We start from the raw sequence: 15,182 nt of genomic DNA, 5'->3' as shown, positions 1-15,182 counted from the left end.
TTGCAGCAGCTGGAGGGTTCAAATTTAAACTGTCTGAACTATTAGTGTCCAAATACACAAAGAAATGAACCAAAGACTAATAAAAGTGGGTTTAGACAAATATGAGCCTTTTAATATTTCAAAAATTTGTAAAAAAATATTTTCAAAAATCCAAATTTCTGAAAATTGTCAACAAACTTTGTAGACATTGTCCCAGGGAAGATACAGATAAAATTTAAATGAATCCAACCAATAGTTTTGCAGAAGATTGTTGAACTCTAGATATTGGTGACCTTGAGTTTGACCCTTCAAGGTCACTCAAGGCCAAATATATGACTTCTATCAGTGATCAAAAGGAACTATATTGATATCTCTAAACAGTTACATGTTACAAACCATCAAAATATGGACCATTATAATAAGTAAAGGCACATTTTTAATATTTAAAAAATTCAAAAATCTAAATCTCTCTATTTTAAATTTTGACCAGTAGTTTCATCAGAGAAGATGTTTGAATAAATTGCTAACGATGAAGACAGAACCTTCACAGCAGCTTATGGCCGATCGGCCGGTGAGATCAACAGCCTTTCAAACCTTCTTGGCCCTCAGAGTTTTCCTCCACAGCGTTGAGAAGATGCCGTCGGTCCAGTCGTTGGTGGTGACGTCCAGCGTGCCGAACATCTGCGAGGCCGTGATGGCTTTGGGGTTCATCCTCATCTCGCGGTGTGGGGATCCACAGTCCGACATGGCCTTCATCAGGGTGTGGATGCAGGTGGTTTTTCCGGCGCCACTTGGACCCAGAGTCATCATCCCTACAGAGCAGACACCAGACAGGGCTGTTAAACAAAAACAACCGCCAGCGGGTCCAATCCGGCCCATGGGATGAATTTGTGAAATGAAAAATTTACACTGCAGATATTAACAAGATGTTAAAATCATTTTAGTTCAGGTTCCTCCTTCAGACCAATAAGATCTAAAGTAGATCATATCGGTAAAATACTGTCATAATACCCTATATATAATGACAACTATAAATTTTTCTCTTTATTTTAGTGTCAAAAAGTTAAATTACATGAAAATATTTACAATTACAAACTGTCCTTTAACAAAAAAATTTGAATATGTGAAAAAATATGAACAAAATGAAATGTATTAAGAGAAGTCAGTGTAATTGGACCAATATTCTGTCTGTTACTATATGTTTTATGTATTTGTAGATCCACTGTGATCTGTAAGTTGTAATTCACATGAAATTGCATAAAACTGCACTTCTTTTTTTAAAAGAAACTTCAGGTTGTGCATGTTATTTACATTTTTTTTAAAGAATACTTTGTCGACATACACATTTGCATTAGATTTTACTTTTTCCCCTGCTATTGTTTTACTGGTCAAACAGAAAAATAAGAGTTTGAAACATAAAAACAAAGGAGAATGAGCTAAAAAGGACAGTCACATGTTTATGAATCTGTCACAGGATGTTTCACGGAACAGATAAATAAATGCAAATAATTAAAGATGGTACAGTTTTACAGTTAGAGCAGCTGTCAGCTGATGAAGTCTTTACATATTAATAAATTAATTATATTTGATGAATATAAACATGAAAACATTACATTTTTATCAAAGGCTTGAATCAAAGTAATCAAAGAAATTTCTAACAGAGGTGAAGTTAAATCAAATCTGAGTGAAGCCTGACGCCTGGTGGTGAAACACTGGCACTGCAGGCGGTAAAGCAGCTTTATCTAACGTAAAACAAGTCACAGAATCTTAAAAACCAGCACAAGGAAGTAGTCATTAAACCAGTGGAGATGACACCACTTTTTAATCACTAGAATGAGCCACTAAAGGAAAATGAAAGCAAAGTTCAGAGGGAAAAAGGAAGAGAGATGGAAAGAGAAGGTTGAAAATGAAAGAGAGGAAAAGAATCAAAGGCAAGAATGGAAAGATATAAAGAAATAAAAGAAAAAAGAAGTAACAGAGTAAGAAGAGGACAGGACAGGACGAGAAAAGGAAAGGAAAGGAAAGGAAAAGACTGTTTGCTGATGTGTACCGTGTCGGACTCTCTGGGTCTCGTAGAGCTGGATCAGTTTGAGGACCCAGGGGGGGTGGGCGATCAGACCGGCCTGCTGGGCCTGACTCATGATGGACGCCTCCAGGTCTGGATACCCGGCTTTGTCCAATACTTCAAACATACAATACATGTGTGAGTGTTTCTGTTACTGCTGTAAAGCACAACGATTGAAGGGGTTGAATGGATATTTATCCGTTTAAATTCACGTATACGGAGACACACTAGAAACTATGTAGATGAAAGGTGACTGGTGGGTTCATCTGAGCTGTGTGGATCTAGTAAATTTAGTTATACTGGGTTTGTGTTGTTCTATCTTGGTGTAATTAAAGGTGCAGATGACGGCGTAGAAGGTAAAGAGACAGACAATCAAAGGTTTTCTTTTTTTTTTGGTTTTTTTGTTTTAAAAATAAGAATTATATTCTTCTTACTGCTCCTTTACAATCATAAAAAGTGTTGATTTGTATGTATAATGAACTTTTCTACCAATTATATAGAATACAATAGTTTATCCAATATATAATATACCCCGCCCCCTGAATGGGAGGCAAGGGGTACTGTTTTTGTTTGTTTCTTTGCTTGTTAACACTCTAGCAGCAAAACTACTGGTTGAATTCATACCTAATTGGGTTTATTGATTCCCAGTGACCCAGATTGGATGTGATTACATTTTGGGAAAAGTAGATCAAAGTTAAAAATTTTAATGAATTTTTTTTCAGTGTTTTTTTTCTTCCATTTATTTACTTATAATGGGTGAAATGTCAAATGTCTATAAACATCAATGTTGTTTCAATTTACTTTGAACTTGGCACACATATAGAGGCAGCTGATATGGTGACATCAGCATCACTAAGCCTTAAAGGTGCTGCAGACTTTTGTGACCAATTTTTCATCAAATCTGTCCGTCCTCAGTCACATCCTCAGTTCATGAATCTGTTCGTCTGTCTGTCATTACTCACCTGAATCTCTTGAATCACAGTGAACAGTTTCTTAGTTCCATCCACCACAAACAAACCCATGTGTTTACAAACAGAGTGGGGAGGGAACTCGGGCATCTTCGGAATTTTGTCGTGACGTGCACTGTGGGAGGTGAAGGCTCGTGCCGCCATATGACGGTGGCAGCAGCAGCACAATAATATGGTATTATATGGATGAAACACAATGTGAAAATGGCTGAAACGCAGAAACGGCTGGAGGAATATGCATAGAAGGAAGGGAGCTCCTGCCGTTTCCGCGTCATCTGTAGCAGCTGCTGCTGCCAGACAGCGGCGTGAACCGGCGTTTGCCGCAATGCACGTTGCGATAAAATTCCAAAGATGCCTGAGTGACCTACTGGCTCTGAACGTAAACACACAGTTTGTTTCTGGTGGATGGCACATGGAAATTATTCACCGTAATGCAAGAGATTCAGGTGAGTAATGACAGACAGATGTACAGATTCATGATATTGAGGACATGACTGAGGTTTGACACATTTGATGAAAAACTGGTCACGAAAGTCTCCAGCACCTTTAAGGAGAAAGCAGCACTGGTCTGTCTTTATGCACAAAGCCATCCTAGGTAAACTCCCTTCATATTTATGTCATCTACTACCACTAACACACAGCTGTTAGAACTTTGGTTCCCCTAGACGACTGCTCGACCACATACTCAGGATTTGCACAGAACATGGTAGAGCAGCTTTCTCTTATTTTGTGCTGTGGTCATGGGACACTCTTAGAACACATTACAGCTGAATGATTTGGTCTCCCTGGGAGAGTTCAAAGCTCTGATGAAAAACTGTAAATGAAGAGTGCAATTGGTTTTCCAAAACTGGATGTTGTTGTATGTGTCTGTAGTCCTTTGTCTGTTTTTAACATGTTTTATTTCAGATTTTTTGTAACTTTGTAATGGCGTGCTGTCTTGGCCAGGTTAAGCTTGAAAAAGAGATTTTAATTGCAAGGGATTTCTGGGTTAAATAAAAAAATAAAAAAGCATAGCATAGACATGATGACATCAGATGGATCGATGCCAAAATAAGCTACAATCCGTGTGGGGGGCGGGGTTTGTTGTGCCTGGAACCACTTGTTGTTATTGTAACAAGTACAAAGAAATTACAAGTGCCATCCAATGTGTGCATCATATAAGACCTACTATAAAAATACAGCAGCTAAATAAAAAGGTTTGTACTGTATTATTACTTTCATGAAAGGACAAATAAAACTGAAACACACAGATCAGAAAATGTGAGTGAAAAAAACAGAAACCTACCGATACCAGGAAACAGATCATTGATGAGACTCATGAACAGAGGCTCGTCCTCGTCCACCTACGACAGAAACACCATGAAAGAAACTAAAAACACTGAGTCACTGCAGAACGACAACAACTACAGACGAAGAGAAAAGAAAAAGGAACAGCTTCAGCGAACGAAAGGATGTGATGAAATAAGGAAAGAACTGAAAAGGACAAAGAAACAGACAAATCAAACAAAGAGATGAAACAAAAAGACGAGGAACTTTTCTACGTGAATATTAAAGCAAGTGGATGAGCGGGACACGGACCAGTTTGGACAGGTTCATGTCTCTCAGGACCCTCATGACCACCGTCTTCTCTGGTTCTGACGGGTTGGATCTCTTCACGGCCCCCAGCGTCCTCAGAACCGACAGAATGTTCCGCAGACCGAAGTCATAGTGGACCTGAACCGGGACACACACGATCAGACCCGTTTAGACTCCAGATGAATCTCAGGCTCCTGTTCCCACATGGTTTATTTATTTATGTATTTATTTATTTATATCCAGGGTTCGTACACATTTTTCAAGGTCTATTCAAACACTTTTAAGGGTCATTTTCACCTTATCACTGGGGTCAAATGCATTTCTACAGAAATACATATACTCGGGATTTTTTTTTTTTCACTGTTTATCACAATGATGTACATTGTATTATGCTATAAACATCTAAAATTATGTTTCATACTAGCAAAAAGTTTAGAAATTAAAGGAGAACACAAAGTTTTATCCAAAAAAAAAAACAGGGAAGCCACTTGCCGTTCTTCAGACACACTCACACCGAGACAAAGATTAAGATACAAATGTACCTGGAGTCGACCTGAGAACACCTGGAATTTACTTTTTTCACACTAAGTTTTATTTTTCTAAATGTATCACCTCTGTAAGTAGCTTTGGCTTGAGTTAACCCATTAAGACCCAAATATCCACCAGTGACCAAAACCATCTACTGATCTAAACTGTATAATACCTGCTGATCCACTAATCCTATCAATAAATGGAAATAACTGGTATCAAATACAGTTCTTCATCTTTTCATGGTCATCAGATATGACCCATTTGGACGTTCAGAGGCTCTGTAGTTACCGTGGAAACACCATCATCCTGTACAACACTGATTCACCAGTAAAACCCATGGAGTTGGATCAATGACAGTGGATGGACACACTGGGTTTATGTTCAGTTAATGACAGATTTTACTGAAAAAGTCACTTTTTCTCAAGTTTTCTGTGTTTTTGGTGTGATAACCCTCAAACGTAATCTCAGCATGATAATTAAAGTACATGATCAGTAAATAAATATGGGAAAATACCTGATTTTCACTGAAAAAATGCAAAATGGAGAGAATAATATTATGATAAATGGTGATAAATCACTTAAAGGTTAAATAGAGAGAAAAAAAATATTTGGGAACTGCCACAAAAGTAGCACTGGGTCTTTATGGGTTAATATTAAAACTAAATAAATAAATCACATCACAGAGTTAGAATTGCAAGCACTTCCAAGCACTTAATCTAAAATTCATGCGCTTTTCAGCCCTTGAAAACACAACACTGAAATTCAGGCATTTTCAAGGATTTCAAGCACCCGTACGAACCCTGGATGTTAACGTCAACCCCTGAGATTAAGACCGTTTTTTATAAGGGAGATTACACAGTTAAAACACAAATAACACACATTTAATGATAAATAGTTGGTAAAAAAAAACAAAAAACATTTACGAGCAGATTAAGAAAAACAAATGCATGTTATGGGGTCGGACTCAGCTCCATTTAAAAGCGCTCAATGAAATTAAGTGAGTTCAGAGTTTGTGCAGCTGATCCCATCAGAAGGTGCAGAGGAAATAAAAGTCCTTTAACCCAGTTCTGTACGGCCAATGGAACAGAAAGCCACACGTATGGTCGCGTAAATAATAATTAGACCTTCAAAAGTAATCAAAAACAGTGGTTATATAATCTAGAACTAACTCCTGTGTGTCATGTGACTAAAACAGATAGAAAAGAAAACATGGGATGACTAAAAGCACTGTTTTTGTCAGTACAATGACATAGATACTAGGGCTGGGTATCACGGCCAATTTCCATAATCGATTCAATTTCGATTCATAAGGTTCTGAATTGATTAATCACGATTCGATTCGATTCAATATTTATTCAATTCAGTATTAATTGATTGATTCAGAGTAATTTAGTGATATCAAAGTACAATTTTGAGTTGTAACCTGATTATTTGAGTACCGCAGTCATGCAACACATCAATACTGGGATCAATATTGATATTAGAAGGAAATAAATATGACATTTCAACAGTAAGTAGCTGAATGTGCTCTGAAATAATGATCAGGACAGAAATATTCCCATGTTTCACCAGTGGATGTGAACGGACTTCTTCATCATCTGTATTGTGTTTTATGGCTGGTGGCTTCTACTCACTGGGGGGGGGGGGGGGTGCGGTCCGTGACTGTTGATCGGGGGTGGGGTGGGGCATAGTGTAGCAGTCGGACATTGTCTCTTTCCTATTCCTCTAACTCCATACTCAGCCATAGGTGACAGTATGGATCCAAGTTATTATTCCAAGAACGACCAGCTTCTGCGACTCGCCGGACAGCCAGTTCCTTCACACTGCAGGTTCGAGTTTGAGGTCGGAGGACCTCCAGAGGAGGGGTTTTTCCTCACCCTTCCTCCACATCTTTTCTGCAACAGAGCCGTCGCGAGCGAGACCAAGACAACCCCCCGGGGGTTTGCAAGACGGAGCCCACAGTTCCACGTACTCCCGGTCCTGCTCTGAAAAATCGATCTCATCCACTATTAATCGATTACGCAAAATTAAAATGAGATCGATCTAAGGTCGACTAAATCAATTTTTTTACCCAGCCCTAATAGATACTGATGGAAGAACTGAAGTGATTTTGGTTATTATCAAGAAAGCCATGGAAAATGGATAGATATCAGCGCTGAAATTAATCTACTATGAGCTACTTGTGTTATCATTATATTTGTCCAAACAAATGGACCTTTAGTTGGACCAGGAATTAAAAGGAACAAGAAATTAAAGAAATAAAGGGGTGGACTATCAATTTTTTCTGTGAATGTAATCCTTTGTACAGAGAATAAACATCAGAATTTCTCTTCTCCATTAATGTCAGGGTTCCTACAAGTTTCTACAAGTTAAATTCAAGAGTTTTTAAGACCTTTTTAAGACTACTTAGATCAGAATTTAATGCCCATTTCACAGCCATTCCCCTCCACTCCTGTCAACCAGATGGAGAATGATATTTACTCCAACCAGGAAGTATTAAAGTTCCCAAAGTCAAAAAAAAAAAAAAAAATCAGTTGTTCTGGAAGGCAGTATGCTCAAGAATTAGTACAGCAGTAAGTCAGCATGTACCAGTAAACCCACTGATACGTCTGCTAGGGAAGGTCCCTGCTTTTTGAAAAGAAAATGAGGATGTGATTCAGTCACTGTTAATGTTAGCGAGGAAAGCCATAATGATCAAATGGGGTTGGAGAAGACCCCCCCTTCCATTCTTTTGTGGAAATCCCTGACCTCAGAAGTTGTGATACTGCTAAAACTAGAACACTATATTAATAAAAGGACTCATATTTTCCTGCAGAAATGGAGGAAGCCACTGGAACTTTTGGGAGTGCAGTATAATTTGGACTTAAATACATAACATGTTGGATATCTATCACTTTTTGTTTTGCTTTCTTTGCTTGTCTTCCTTTTCACTTTGATTGTAAAGAAATAACATTCTTGATTCACATACTTATTGTGTTGTATTTGACTATACAATATGAGCTATTGTGCAAACATTCTGCACTACCTCAGTGTGTTATGCCGCGTTTCCACTACATGGTATCGGCTCGACTCAACTCTGCCTTTTTGTGTTTCTATTACAAAAAAGGACCTGGAATCTGGGACCCAGTACTAGTTTTTTGGTATCACCTCTGCCAAGGTTCCAGGACTGTGGACCAGATACTAAAACATGACGTGTAAACACTGCTGACCACTGATTGGTCAGAGAGTCGTCTCTGTGACCTGCCGTGTTACAAAAAACAGATGCAGAAGTTTACAGTAAATATAGCGGTAGGTCAATCCACATGATGACAGTCTGTAAAACTACACCATGGATGGTCGAGGAGGTTCAGACGTAAAATTCAGCATGAGCTTGACGAGACAACACGCGATGAGTGACATTTATCAGCAACTCTGAGCAGACGACACAGAAGTAACGCGCTGCATCGCTATGACGACCAGGTACTGTAAAGTCAGTCATATCCTGTAATGGAAACGATCTCCAGGAATCCCAGGAATAGGACCTGGTACCTGAGTCGAGTCGAGCCAAGCCGAGCCGGTTCCACGTAGTAGAAACGCAGCATTAGTGATGTTGCACAAGCATATATTACATAAACCAGTCTTGTAGCATAACTGCAGTCTTGTAGACTTTTTTATGTGTGTTTGTTTATTGTTTGTAAAGTTGTCATAAAACTTGAATAAATAGAAGTTTTGGAAAAATTTTTTTCCCAAAGTCAGTTTTCTCAGGCAACGAGTGCGACTAACAGCTGCAGAATGTTTCTCACCGGAGGCTGGAAAGTTAGCGATCACTGGTTCCTAATTTCAATATAAATTGTCGGGTTGGAACAGGTGGAACTGAGTCGACTATCGTTAGTTTCTTTGTATCTTGGGCATTTAACAGACACATTTAAACAAAATACAGAGAACAAGACTGACAACAAAACTGAAGACCAAATTCAATCCCTTTTAGGAATTTTTTAAGGCATTAAATGCAAATTTGTAAATCCAAGACTTTAAAGACTTTTTCAGACCCCGTGGGAACCCTGGAACGTACAAATGTGGAAGGGCAGGAGGCCGAGTGTTGCCTTCGTCACCTGTTTGGAGAGCTGCTCCTCACACAGTTTGTACAGAGTGTAGAACTTCCTGCTCAGAACCTGGTTGTCACGGAAACCGGCGCTGGCCAGCTTGACCCTCATGATGATGGCTCGATCCGGGACCATCATGGCCACCGTCCGGAACTGGATCTTTAGGTTTTCTGGAAGCTCCTGGCGGCCGGCATACCCAGGGTTCTACAAAAACACAGAGTCAGAGGGGAGGTCTGGAAGGTTTATCGGATCGGGTCATAGACCTGGACCGGTCCTGATGGAAGTCACATCCACATCCGGGTTTACGATCCACTTCTTTCTCCACTTTTATGAAGCAGCTCCTTAAAGTGGGATCTAAGTTATGAAAGACTGAGAACATCCCATCTTGTCATGTGGTCCCAAATACTGGTTCTGGTTTATTAGCTCTGTCTGGTTCTGAAGTCCTTCTGTCTAGAACACACATCTGTTTGTCAGTCCATCACATGTGGACACAGAAGTTTATGTTCTATCTACAGCTCTGACTGGTTCTGTGGCAGGAACGTCAGGAGCCACTTTCAGATGGTATGATCTATAGCGGACCAGACCACCATGATAACAACATACAAACCTAGAAATAATGACAAATACAAAGATTCTCTTTGTTTTAAAGTGAAGACAGTACAATTACATGATGAAACTAGAAGCATTCGGAGAGCGCAGACCTCCGCCAAGGCTGATCAGTGGGCCCCCCCGTGGGCCCCCCCCACCCCCGATCACCCCCAAAAGTTAATCATTTCTTCCTTATCCCATTTCCAACAAACCCTGAAAATTTCATCAAAATCTGTCCATAACTTTTTGAGTTATGTTGCACACTAACGGACAGACAGACAAACAGACAGACAAACCCTGGCAAAAACAGAACCTCCTTGGTGGAGGTAAATATTTACATCTGCAAACTGTGCTTCAAAAAATATCAACAACATGAACAACCTGAAAGAAAAACAAGTGTAATTTTATCAATATTCTGCCTCAGTTTGTCACTTAGAAATGTTCATTATAACATACAGACCCCAGTGGATCTACAAATACATAAAACATTTAAAAACAGGCAGAATATTGGTACAATTACACTGATTTATATGAAGACATTTCAGTTCGCTCATATTTGTTTAAGTTATTCACATTTTTTGTAAAAGATAGTTTCAGATTTTCATGTAATTTTATTTTTACACTAAAACAAAGACAAAACCTTAGCGTTGTTATTATTTACAGATTATCAGAATAGTATTTTACTGGTCTGACCCACTTTAGATCCAACTGAGTTGTATGTGGAACCTGTACAGAAATGATTTTGACCCTGACTGTCAATAGTCAGTATCTCATCATGTTACAGATTCATCCTATGGGTGGGTTCGGACCCTTTGGCGGGCCGGTTTGGACCCACGGGCCGTATGTTTGACACCCCTGTTCTATGGTAAAGGAGTTGTTCTGAGGTCCATCAGTTCCAGAAACTCGACCGTTTCTGTCTGGTTCTGGTGGGAGAACATTTGTAAAAGTCAGACAGGTTCTGAACTCTACAGCTGCAGATCGTTGGCATTCCAGGTTCTAAGTGGTTCTTGATGAGATCTTAATAATAATAATACATCACACTTATATAGTGCTTTTTTGGACACTCAAAGACGCTTCACAAACAAACAAAACAAAAAGAACAGAGAGAAAATAAAAAGAGGCTCAAGAAAATGTACGTTTGAACAGGTGAGTTTTCAGTAGTGATTTGAAGTTTTGTATTGACTCTGAGTTCCTGATGTTTTGTGGGAGTGAGTTCCATAGGGTGGGGGGGCGGCTGCAGCGAAGGCTCGGTCCCCTAAGATCCGGTGCTTTGTCCTAGTGGTGGGAGTGAGGAGGTTAGTGTTGGCTGATCTGAGGAGACGGGTGGGGGGGGGCAGTGCTGCTGAAGGAGATCAGTGAAATAGGGAGGGGCCAGGTTATGGAGGGACTTGTAGGTAAGGAGGAGGAGCTTGTATTGGATGCGGTATGATACGGGGAGCCGGCGGAGTTGTTTGAGAATGGGGGTGATGTGGTCTCTGGAGTGGGTACGAGTGAGGAGGTGGGCGAGATGGGAGGAGGGGAGAGCATACAGAAGCAATAATCACGTCTGGAGGTGATGAATGCGTGAATAAGGATTTCAGCAACGGATTGTGAGGGGGAGGGGCGGAGACGGGCCATGTTTCGGAGGTGGAAAAAGGATGTTTTGGTGATGTGACTTATGTGTGTTTTGGATGAGAGGGTGGAGTCCATGATAAAACTGAGGTCTTGACTTTACCTTTCCTTTCAGCCGCAGACACATTTGGTTTGTGCATCGTGATAACGCGGTTCTTCATCACAAACCTGAAGGTCTTTGAATAGGAGATGATCGACCTTACATCTACTGAATGGAACCCTTCACCATCCTCTCTTAATAAACCACCCAGTAATGATCCAGTCTCTGGACCTAAAACCCTCTGGACTTCGTTACCATGGTGAGGAAGATGCCGAACTCGGGGTCCATGTCGACCACGTCTCCGTCGGTGAAAATGAACTGCTGCTTCTTGTTCTTCTTACACTGGAGGACAATGTAGATCTGCTGGGCGGCCACAGACAGGACCGGCAGCTCGATGCGGTTGAACTCGTCGAAGCAGCCCCAGGCCCCGGACTGGGCCAGACCTGCAGAGACCAGGACACACGCCAAAGGTCTACAGAGGGCGATGGGCATGGTTTTTTAATTTCTGACCCATCCACTAAAATCATCCCATTGTAAACATTGTTAAATTCCTACAGTAACACCCTTCTACTAAGTGAGTACAAAATACACACCGACACATTTTAGCATTTAACATTTCACCTAGAACCAAAAATAATAATGGATATTAACCAATGTTGGTGTTAATCATTGACATATGCCAGGATGAAAAAATTAACAAAAGAAATACAATTTAAAGGGTTCCTACACATCACATTTGAAACTTCAAAATTCCATACTTTTTCCAGACCCTATACCTCGCTCACCAACAGTGTGTGGACATCACCTGTCCGTCAAAGCAGCAGTGAAACCTGACGACACCTGGGCGGGCCTTAAATGGGTTGGAGGAGGATAAGAGCAGAAGGCGGTGCATTCAACTGTCAATCTGCCCAAATGTTTTCTGGGACGTGTAGCCGACTGTATGTGCTGTCACACAAACATTTCAGCTGCACTAGCAAGAGCCTTAAAGAACAGACCGATTCATTTGTTTGGTTTTTTTTTTTTTTTTTTGATATTCATAATTTTATGTTCTAGAAAATAGAACAGTGGGAACAGTCTGGGAAACATGAATATTTTTCCATACATTTGTTTCCATTTTCCATACTTTTCCAGACCTGGAAATTTATAAATTCTAATTCCATATTTTTCCATATTTGTGTACGAACCCTGAATTTATATGTAGAATATTTAGGGGAAAAAACTACCAAAACATTTTTTGTGTTTGTTGCATTTGAAGGTACTATCTATATAACTTCTATTGTTTCTATTTGATAGTGGTTTATTGTTTTTATTTATCTATTTATTTATTTATGTTTGTTGTTTTTAATTGTATGGCTTTTTAATGTAATTCTTGTATTTTATTCTTTTATTTGAGTTTTATTTATTCTTCTGTATAGCACTTATTTCTTTCTTGTACAGTTTCTGTCTTTAAATCTATTTCTGTATTTTCTTCTTCTATTTTGGTTTTAATTCTTCTTCTGTCCAGCACTTTGGTCCACTGCGGTTGTTTTAAAGTGCTTTACAAATAAAGTTGGATTGGATTGGATCAAATAATATGGTTTGTTTCTTTTACAAACATGATATTTAAAGGGTTAAAAATTTGACAGTTACTGAGTATTTTTATTTTGTGGCGCAAGTTGATAAAATACAAATGAACTGTAAAAAGTTCAAAACAAACTGTACGAAACATGTTTTGACATTACTACAGCGCTGCACAGATGATGTACTTCAGGTGGTTAGGAAGGTCCTCTGAGGGCGGGACACCAGGGCTTGAATCTACAGGTTCTTCCTTGTGCTTCCCTTTTCCCCTCATGTGTTTCCATGTGCAGTGTGTCACCTGTTCAACAGACTGATGGAAAACCCACCTTTGTAAATGCGACCCAGTCCTCTGTAGTCCATCTGGTCTGAGCAGTTGAAAACCACCACGTATTTGCCCAAACAGCGGCCCATGTCTTTGGTGGTCTCTGTTTTACCTGCAGACACAGGTGTGTTATCAGAGCACTCCACATTATGTCACTGTGTTCTAACTGGGGCTGTGGGCCGTGGTACCTGTTCCTGCCGGACCCGCCGGAGCTCCGCCCATACTCATCCCCAAGGCCTGAGACAGGGTGATGTAACACCTGCACAAAGATGTACGCACAGTGAACGTTAATGACCCCACACCTGTTCATATGAGTGGTCACCGCTCCGACGGTGTCAGGTGGGTACGTACCTGTCTGTGAGGGGCGTGGTCACCGCTCCGACGGTGTCAGGTGGGTACGTACCTGTCTGTGAGGGGCGTGGTCACCGCTCCGACGGTGTCAGGTGGGTACGTACCTGTCTGTGAGGGGCGTGGTCACCGCTCCGACGGTGTCAGGTGGGTACGTACCTGTCTGTGAGGGGCGTGGTCACCGGTCTGTAGGTGTCAGGTGGGTACATACCTGTCTGTGAGGGGCGTGGTCACCGCTCCGACGGTGTCAGGTGGGTACGTACCTGTCTGTGGGTCACCAATCTGTAGGTGGGTCAGTTGGTATATACCTGTCTGTGAAGGGGCGTGGTCACCGTCCTGTAGGTGTCAGGTGGGTACGTACCTGTCCTGTTAGGTGCGGGGTTCACCGCTCCTACGGTGTCAGTGGGTACGTACCTGTCCTGTAAGGGGCGTGGTCACCGCTCCGACCGGTGGTCAGGTGGGTACGTAACTGTCCTGTGAGGGCGTGGTCACTGGTCTTGTAGGTGTCAGGTGGTACGTAGCCTGTCTTGTGAGGGCTGTTGGTCACGCTCCGACGGTGTCAGGTGGGTACGTAATGTCTGGGAGGGGCGTGATCACCAGTCGGGATCCGGGTGCAGCCCAGGTATCGTTGCAGTAGCTGAACTCCACGTCTGTAATCTGGATCACACATTTGTCCGTCTCCTCTGAAAAGTAAAACCTTGATTGTTTCTGCCACTCGAAGTCCGACGCCGATCGCACGTTTAGTTTCACCTGATGAAGAGGATTCATTCAAACCATCAGTCCCTCTGATCACTCGTGTCCTGATAACGGTCCGTCCGTCTGTCTGTGCGTCCACTCACCAGCTCGTCAAAGATGTCTCTCTGGTGGACGTGGATGGTGATGAGCGTCTCGTACTTGGTCCTCTCGTTCTTGCTCAGCTCCCTGGTCGTCATGTCGATCAGCTCGTTAAGGAGATCCAGGAACTTCTGATTGGTCGTCAGCATTACCTGTCAGCCAATCAGATACCAGGAGTCAGTGTGAGGACGGGATGTGCATCAGAGGCGTTCACTGGTTAACAGCAGACCTTCTTGTCAGACTTGCTGCGGACCAGGGCCTCCTCTGCATCTCTGGTCCAGATCATCTGGATCCCCAGGAGCCCTATTTGAGCCGGGAAGGCCGACTGGAACTCCAGCAGCTTCAGGCCTTGGTCGCTGATGGCCAGGTAGGCCTGACGGATGATGGTGTGGATGGTGCGTCTCACTCCGGACAACAGCTGACCCAACCAGGTCTCCACGTTCCCCTAAAGAGACCAACGATGAAGTGTCTGTTTCATCACTGCAGCTGAGGAACGCGTCCTGAACCCATGAAGACCCAGAGCTACTGTTGTGGCAGTTCCCAAAGGAATTTTTCTCTATAGTTAAAGGTGGGTCTGAGATCTTAGAAAAACGGTTCCAGGGGCTACATTTTGAAAATACTCAGTTCAAAAGTCCAAACCCCTTTCTTCAGACGTCCCTCCGAAGCCACGCCTCCAGAGTAC

At 41.6% G+C, this 15,182-nt stretch overlaps 1 protein-coding gene across 1 annotated transcript in view; it reads right to left on the bottom strand.

The window, feature by feature from the left end:
• dnah5l (dynein, axonemal, heavy chain 5 like) overlaps nucleotides 1–15,182 on the bottom strand; it is a 132,037-nt gene that overhangs the window by 58,385 nt on the left and 58,470 nt on the right. The window contains exons 38-48 of the mRNA XM_030123886.1: nucleotides 14,730–14,945; nucleotides 14,506–14,652; nucleotides 14,238–14,416; nucleotides 13,507–13,577; nucleotides 13,323–13,430; nucleotides 11,695–11,882; nucleotides 9,210–9,404; nucleotides 4,591–4,725; nucleotides 4,298–4,355; nucleotides 2,030–2,161; nucleotides 574–791 (exon numbers count right to left, since the gene is read on the bottom strand). Coding sequence (XP_029979746.1) covers nucleotides 574–791; nucleotides 2,030–2,161; nucleotides 4,298–4,355; nucleotides 4,591–4,725; nucleotides 9,210–9,404; nucleotides 11,695–11,882; nucleotides 13,323–13,430; nucleotides 13,507–13,577; nucleotides 14,238–14,416; nucleotides 14,506–14,652; nucleotides 14,730–14,945 — 1,647 coding nt within the window. The remainder of the gene's footprint in view (nucleotides 1–573; nucleotides 792–2,029; nucleotides 2,162–4,297; nucleotides 4,356–4,590; nucleotides 4,726–9,209; nucleotides 9,405–11,694; nucleotides 11,883–13,322; nucleotides 13,431–13,506; nucleotides 13,578–14,237; nucleotides 14,417–14,505; nucleotides 14,653–14,729; nucleotides 14,946–15,182) is intronic.

This window comes from Sphaeramia orbicularis, chromosome 20, assembly GCF_902148855.1.
Source record: "Sphaeramia orbicularis chromosome 20, fSphaOr1.1, whole genome shotgun sequence".
Classification (NCBI taxonomy): Eukaryota; Metazoa; Chordata; class Actinopteri; order Kurtiformes; family Apogonidae; genus Sphaeramia; species Sphaeramia orbicularis.
Note: the sequence above shows the minus strand (reverse complement) of the source record. Positions and strands in the feature narration are given on the sequence as shown.